Raw genomic sequence first — 7,848 nt, 5'->3', positions numbered from 1 at the left:
GCCTTCAGAACTGTCTTAATTCTACGTGAACAGTTTGTCACCACAATAAAGTTCAAAATCAAGACACCTTGCTATTCTCACAACAAGAGGTCTATTTAACAGTAAATACACAGTATCGTGTATATACTCAGTAATTTGTATATACTAAGTATTGTGTATTTACTGAACCTTTCAACAACTCACATCTCAGCATGATTATTTCAGAAGAAGTGCCTGTACATTAGTAATCAGAGTTATTACATCAAATCATTTTGGCTGAACAGAACAATCTTTTGAGATGTTTAAAAATTTCTTTCATTTTGAGCCCGTATATGAGTGGGTTGAACAACGAATGATACAAAATTAGTTGTAAAGTCATTATTAAGCGTGCAGATTTAGGAAAATTGGAATCTACTCGTGCTATGCTGACATCATAAACAGTCAAAATAGAGAAACTGATTAAAACCAACAGGTGGGGTAAACAGGTCTGTGCAGCTTTTCTCCTGACTTCTCTACTACTTCGATAGGTTATTATAAATATCCTGGTGTATGTAAAAAGTATGAAAAGCATGGGCAGAATTGAGAGATCCAATAAAATAACAACACCAAATATAGTAATTACTCTTGATGTCACACATTGAAGTTTGTAAATTGAATTGTTACAAAATATTCCTTTTAGAGTTAGGTCACACAGTTTTGCTTCAGAACTTAATATAGTTTGGACTAAAACATGACAAGCAGGCACAAACCAAGCAAACAACAGGAAAAAACTCACTGTGGTTTTTGTCATGATAGTGTGATATTGCAGAGGTTTACATATAGACACATATCTGTCATAAGCCATGGCTGCCAACAACAAGAACTCTGAACAGCCTAAAGTATAAAATATTTGAAATTGAAAGAGACAAGCTGAATAAGATATGATCTGTTTTTCAGATAAAAAGTCAACCAAAAGCTTTGGGTAGATATTCGTGCTGTACAGAACAGAGTTCACTAACAAAGCTGCAATGAAAATGTACATAGGTTCATGGAGGTTTTGGTGAAACCAGATAAGGTACACAATAATAGAATTACTGCAGATTATTAGAATATATGCTATGAACATAATAACAAAATAAACATATCTGTATTTGTTAACTTCCACATGCCCATCCAGAGTTATATAAGTTACATTTGCATGATCATCCATTAATGTTGTCTTAAACTAAATGTCTAGATGTTGAGTAATAAAACAAGCAATTTTATCACAAGCGTGCATTAATTCCTAATAAGAGCTCTCACTCACATGATAAAACCAGCATCCAACCTGTACTGTTGTGTCTCACACATTCATAGATACCTGACCTCGGAAATCACCTGGTGTTGGTTCTTTTCCAAAATTAAGAAAGTCAACTGTTTAGTCTGTGGAAAGTTTTTATGAAATGGCTTTGCCCCCCCCTAGGATCTCATTTAACTCTCCACCAATAGTTATATAGATGGAGATGGATAGTTGAAGAACTTCATCAGACTCTGGAGGCCTGAAGTTGCAGGCTTTTCTTGACCATGTGCTCTATAACATATTCTTTCCAATTTAGAATAGTCTTAGTCCTGGCAAGACTTTCCCCCAGGAGACCAGGGTGCGTGTCTTGTTTGAAAATAAAAAATAAAATCCTAAAGGGCAGTAAATCTCATCTGTTAATTGAACCGGGTGAGTCCAAGTTTGAGATCTTTGGTTCCAACCGCCGTGTCTTTGTGCGACAGAGAAAAGGTGACCGGATGGATTCTACATGCCTGGTTCCCTCCGTGAAGCATGGAGGAGGAGGTGTGATGGTGTGGGGGGGCTTTGGTGACAATGTTGGGAAATTGCATGGCAACCACATCATCCTGCAGTGACATGCCATCCCATCCGGTTTGCATTTAGTTGGGCCACCATTTATTTTTTAACAGGACAATGACCCCAAACACACCTGGACACCTGGAGAGCTGGACCGCAGAGTGAAGGCAAAAGGGCCGACAAGTGCTGAGCATTCTGGGAACTCCTTCTTCCTTTTTTTAAATAATTCCATATATGTTCATTCATAGTTTTGATTCAGCTTCATGCTGATAATACTGTCATGTGTTGCACTGTTGCTTGCTCTGGAGGAGACTACTAGAACTGTTGGGTCCTTGTAAATTATGGAGTGTGGTCTATCTGTAAAGTGTCTTGAGATAACTCTTGTTATGAATTGATACTATAAATAAAATTGAATTGAATTGAATTGAATTCATATATATATAAATTGTCATATATATATATATATATATATATATATATAAGCCAAAAGTTTGGTTACACCTCATCAATGGCGTGTGGCGTAGTTTAACAGTGATTATTTCAACTTTCCATTGGTAGGAGAAAAACTACTGGTTATTTATCATTTCTGAGGTTCCGTAGTGTTGCTTCAATGTTATTTTTGCAGATTGAAGGTTGTTGTTTAAGTGTAATCAGCTGATGTGTTTAATTGTTCTCAGAAGAAGAAGAAATGATGACTTGCTGAACGATTACTCTGATAATGACTTCAGCCAACTTTGCTACTTGTTAAAGCCCTTCCAGTCCCAGCGCTGGCTGTGGTTGTGATAACTGCTGTTTCCCAGTTGTCCCCTAAGGCCGAACCCTGTGACCACTGGGTGGTAATTATCTGGCTGCAGCCAACCCCCCCCCCCCCCCCCCCCCCCCCCCGAGGCCTGGCATGGTGTGCATCCACGCTAATGACACTCATTACAGCCAACTTACATCAGCCATGGGCTTCTGTGGACGCCATATTGGTGTTGTTGGAACAGATTGCATCATACTAATTGGAGGCGCACACACAAACACACACACTAAAAATAATCCTAACTTTAATTTGTAGATTCACTTAATGAGGACTTTGTAATACTTTGACCTCCTATTACATTACAAAGGTTTATTAAGACCATTGTAATATAAAAATGAATCATAAAAGGTGGAGGGGAGTGGGGGGTGGGGTAACATTTAAAGAAATAAAACAGACTTTCTGAGATGAAAGACCTAAATTAACGTTCATTTGAGTTAGACCCACACATTAATATTTCAGATGTGTGGGTCACGTCCAAGACTCCATCATTTCCAGCTGTCAGTTTTCTCTTTTTTTTAAGATTATTTCGGGTCTTTCCTCTTTATTTGTAGTGATGGACAGGAACGGTGGGAGAGAGACTGGGGAAGCAGTAAAGGGCCGCAGGTCAGACTCGGACAAAGGACTCTGCCTACTGGGTGAGCTACAGGTCCCCCCCCATGGCAGTCAGTTTTTAATACTCTTTCTGAAATACTAAAGGAGCCCACTGATCCATCCCCTCTCACTGTCATATCATAGGATATATATTGAATGGGAAATATAATCAGAAAAAATAAATATACTGGTTCCCACATGAAAGAGGTTTAGTTCTTTGCCCAGAGGCTCAGGGTTCAAATCCGACCTGCTGCAGGTTTCCTGCATGTCTTTCTCTCTCTCTCCCCTTTCAAGTCCTAGTTATCCTGGTGATTAAAGGCAGAAATGCCCAAAAAACTAACTTTAAAAGAAAAATACAGTATAAATTAAATATATTCTCAAATGAAACTACCCAGCAGTATTTAAAACCTTTGATATGAGCTCTACCTTTAACAGCTACAACATTAATGCATCAATAATTAGCATGTGACAATGTCATCACATATATTATTCCAAGCGATTCTCACTCTCACTCTCAAATACTAGTCATGTTTGGCGCTAAAATTCTCCAATGTCTAAACACAATGTGTGTGTGTGTGTCTGTTTTTGTGTGTGTCTGTTGCGTACCTCGCCGCTCGTGTCAAAACTATTCTAAAACTAAAAACTATACTATATGTCTCAAGTGAAGATCCCAGAACTCTCCAGTAGATGACGGTGTTAAAGAGTGTTTTAACCACCACTGTTGATTTTTGGGAAGAAAGTATTCAACATATGTATATAATTTTTAGAAAGGTCTCCAAATAGTGTGAAATGTCATTTTTGGTATTCACGGGTTTATTAAGTCAATTTAGCGACATTGGGAAGCAAAGTCTCAGCCTGGCACTAAACTACGGCGACTGACTTGGATGAGGAAGAGGTATATAATATAGGTATTTGTACAATGTTGTATTCTTCAAAAGTTCTTTTTAAAGATTGTCCGAGTCCGTTGTCTGTGAGGTTGAAACATTTACACCAGTCCAGTTTTTAAATGAATCATATAGCTCAGACTTGGTCTTAAACTGAGAATCTGAACTTTATTCCCCTGGTCTGCAGACTGCTGGCCACAGATGTAGCTCAACTTCACTCACCGACTTGTGGTAGGACGCATCCCTCCAGGCCGCGCACACTCAGGCTACTCTTCATTTGTCTTAAACGTCATAAATGAAAATAATGTTCAGGATCTCCGGGAAAAGAAAAGATATTTGTGTCTCCATTTCAAACATCACTGCAGGTTGATTGTGGGCGACAACGCTGTTGTGGTTAGCTTACCATAACTCTACTGCCAAAGTTGCTGGCTGGCTACACAATGTTTGCTATATCGCTAGCATACGTACAGGCTAACTATAGCCAGTTAGCTTTGTGTGTAGTTCAACAAAAACCCACCCATCTTGTAGGAGGGAAGCTTAGAAGGACAACATGGACGCAAAAATAGGAAACACCAAAGGCAGGCTACGCTGTTGTGCTAACATGCTAACACGGCGGCGTAGAGTTAGCTAGCTGTCTAATCCTCGTAAAACAATAGTTAATATTAAAAGACCAAAAGCCATATTAGGCCAGACCGGTGTCAAAGACAACGCATGCTGCTCTGTTTTCACCCCAACGTGATGTAATGCAATGCATTGTGGGCAGAAAAAAACCACTCTAAAATAGTGCTTACTTTTTGTATTATATTCAGTTTTGCGATATACAACACCATCTTGGTCTTTAAGTGATGATTCCAGCACTCTCCAGAAGATGGCGGTTTCAAGTGACAATCCCAGCACTCTCTAGAATTAACGCCAACCGCTGTACATCTACAGGAAGATAGTGAAGAAGCCTTGTCTGTTATGGTTTTGGTGTCTTGTCTTATTGTGGTAGTCTGTTTTCCTGTCTTCATTTGGTAGCCTGGTTTTCTGCCATGTCTTGTGAGTGCGTATTCTTTGGTCTTGTCTTTGTTCTGACCTGTTTTATTGTGATAGTCTGGTTTTCTGTGTTGTCTTGTCTAGTTTTACCCCCTTTGATTTCCCACTCTTGTGATTACCTGTTGTCTTCACCTGTTTCCCAGCTCTTGTGTCACCTAACTCTTATTACCTTGTTACTTTCTATTTTCTGTAGTCTTTGTGTTCACCTTGTCCTGTGTCAGATCCATGTACTGTTTTTGCATTGCGTGTTTGTTCAAGACGAAGCTGTCAGAGTTCAACCACACCATGGAGAGTCTCATTAACTCTAAACCAAGCCAGCGTTCTCCATTCCTGAAAAGGATCGCAATACAGCAGAAATAGTTTAAAAGAGACCTTGGGTGAGCCATTTTGTACCCCACCTGGATGTAGTCAAGGACAACTCATGGCGTTTATCAACCTGAAGGAGGCTAAGTCTACGTCAGGTGAACTATATGAGTTAGTTTGTGACCTGATTTAGCTGAAGGGAGGGAATCTTGTTGTTTGCTCGAGATAATGTGTCAGAAAAGCCCTGGTTTAGGGACTCTATCCAGACTGGGCTAACCGCTTCATTTCTTTACATCTTCTAAGGGATTATGTTCTTCCGAGTCTGTTAGCTCCACCAATGCTCCTCTTCAGATTCGTGACCTACCTCAGCGCCCATGAGCAACTGCCTGTTGCTCGGCCTGCTACCATTTTGACTACAGGTTTTTTGTCCATCACCCAGCCTGCCCCTTTCCCTGCTCATCCAAGTCAGGATGTTTCTTTACCTGGAGGAGAGCCGGAGACTGAAATGACTTTGTTCCAGTATTTTCAATTCAATTCAATTCAATTGTATTTATAGTATCAATTCATAACAAGAGTTATCTCAAGACACTATACAGATAGACCACACTCCAGAATTTACAAGGACCCAACAGTTCTAGTAGTCTCCTCCAGAACAAGCAACAGTGCGACAGTGGCGAGGAAAAACTTCCTTTTAGGCAGAAACCTCGGTCAGACCCAGGCTCTTGGTAGGCGGTGTCTGACGGGCCGGTTGGGGTTAGAATGAAGAGTGGCAATAACAAAAATAGACAAAATTAGTAGTCTGTAGCAGTTCTTTGTAGTAGTTTGCGGCATAGCAGGACGCTGTGCGGCATTACAAGGCACAGCAGGACATAGCAGGGCACTGCAGTGTAGCAGTAGAACATGGCATCACAGAACATGGAGTGGGACCAAGACGACAGATGCTACCCTGATTTTGGAGCCTCTCTGATCCAAGGGAACATGCTGGGGATAAAAGAACATAAGGACTCCGGGGAATGACTCCCCAGAGCTAGGTTAGTAACAAGCATTTCTGGGACATGGATGCACATAAATGAAAAGATGGAAAGATAGAGGAGAGAGGAGCTCAGTGTATCAAAATAAGTCCCCAGCTGTCTAAAACTATTGTTACAGCAAAACCAACAGTGACAAGGTAAAGAGAGCTCCAGCCCGGTCGGGCTAGAACTCTCCCCAACCGGATCGGGCTGTATGCCAAGTCTCCCTTTAGTTTTATTATATTCTTGATTACATGATAGATAAATCTGACAACTATGAAGAGAAGCAGGTGGGCCGGGTTAGGCGGACGCTGCGACTCCTCACTCCCTAACAATATTCAATTCTATGCCCTAACCATAAGCTTTATCAAAAAGGAAAGTCTTAAGCCTACTCTTAAACGTGGAGACGGTGTCTGCCTCCCGAACCCAGACTGGAACCTGGTTCCACAGGAGAGGAGCCTGATAGCTGAACGCTCTAGCGTTCAGCTATCTAGCTCTTTAAGATAAGATGGAGCCTGACCATGAAGAGCTTTGTAGGTGAGAAGAAGGATTTTAAATTCTATTCTAAATTTTACAGGAAGCCAATGCAGAGAAGCTAAAACAGGAGAAATGTGATCTCTTTTCCTGGTTCCCGTCAGAACACGTGCCGCAGCGTTCTGGATCAGCTGTCCTTATGGACTTTTCCGATCAGCCTGATAAGAAAGAATTGCAGTAATCCAACCTGGAAGTAACAAATGCATGGACTAGTTTTTCTGCATCATTTTTAGACAGGATATTCCTGATTTTTGCAATATTACGTAAGTGAAAAAAGGGCGATCCTTGAAATTTGCTTTAAGTGGGAATTAAAGGACGTCCTGATCAAATATGACTCCAAGATTCCTCACAGTGGTGCTGGAGGCCAGGGTGGTGCTGGAGACCAGGGTGGTGCTGGAGACCAGGGTGGTGCTGGGGGCCAGGGTGATGCCATCCAGAGTAACTATATCTTTGGATAATGCGTCACGGAGGTGCTTGGGTCCGAGAGCAATAACTTCAGTTTTATCTGAGTTTAACATTAGAAAATTACAGGTCATCCAAGTTTTAATATCCTGAAGGCACATTTGAAGTTTAGCTAACTGATTAGTTTCATCCGGCTTGATTGATAGATCTAACTGAGTATCATCTGCATAACAATGAAAGTTTATGGAGTGGTTCCTGATAATACTGCCTAAAGCAAGCATATATAAAGTGAACAGGATTGGACCAAGCACAGATCCTTGTGGGACTCCATGACTAACCTTGGCGTGCACAGAGGATTCATCATTAACGTGAACAAACTGAGACCGATCTGATAAATAAGACTTAAACCAGCTTAGTGCAGTTCCTTTAATGCCAATTAAATGTTCCAATCTCTGTAATAAGATATAATGGTCAATGGTATCAAATGCAGCGCTA

At 40.7% G+C, this 7,848-nt stretch overlaps 1 protein-coding gene and 1 pseudogene across 1 annotated transcript; both read right to left on the bottom strand.

The window, feature by feature from the left end:
• Positions 1-241: 241 nt before the first annotated feature.
• Positions 242-1,168, bottom strand: LOC117952750 (olfactory receptor 6N2-like). The gene has a single exon (XM_034885276.1). The coding sequence runs from the start codon at positions 1,166-1,168 to the stop codon at positions 242-244; it is 927 nt and encodes a 308-aa protein (XP_034741167.1).
• Positions 1,169-5,838: 4,670 nt separating this feature from the next.
• Positions 5,839-7,848, bottom strand: part of LOC117953166 — a 3,516-nt pseudogene continuing 1,506 nt past the window's right edge.

The sequence above is a fragment of the Etheostoma cragini genome, chromosome 11 (genome assembly GCF_013103735.1).
Source record: "Etheostoma cragini isolate CJK2018 chromosome 11, CSU_Ecrag_1.0, whole genome shotgun sequence".
NCBI classification, from domain to species: Eukaryota; Metazoa; Chordata; class Actinopteri; order Perciformes; family Percidae; genus Etheostoma; species Etheostoma cragini.
This window is presented reverse-complemented; position numbering and strand designations above follow the sequence as displayed.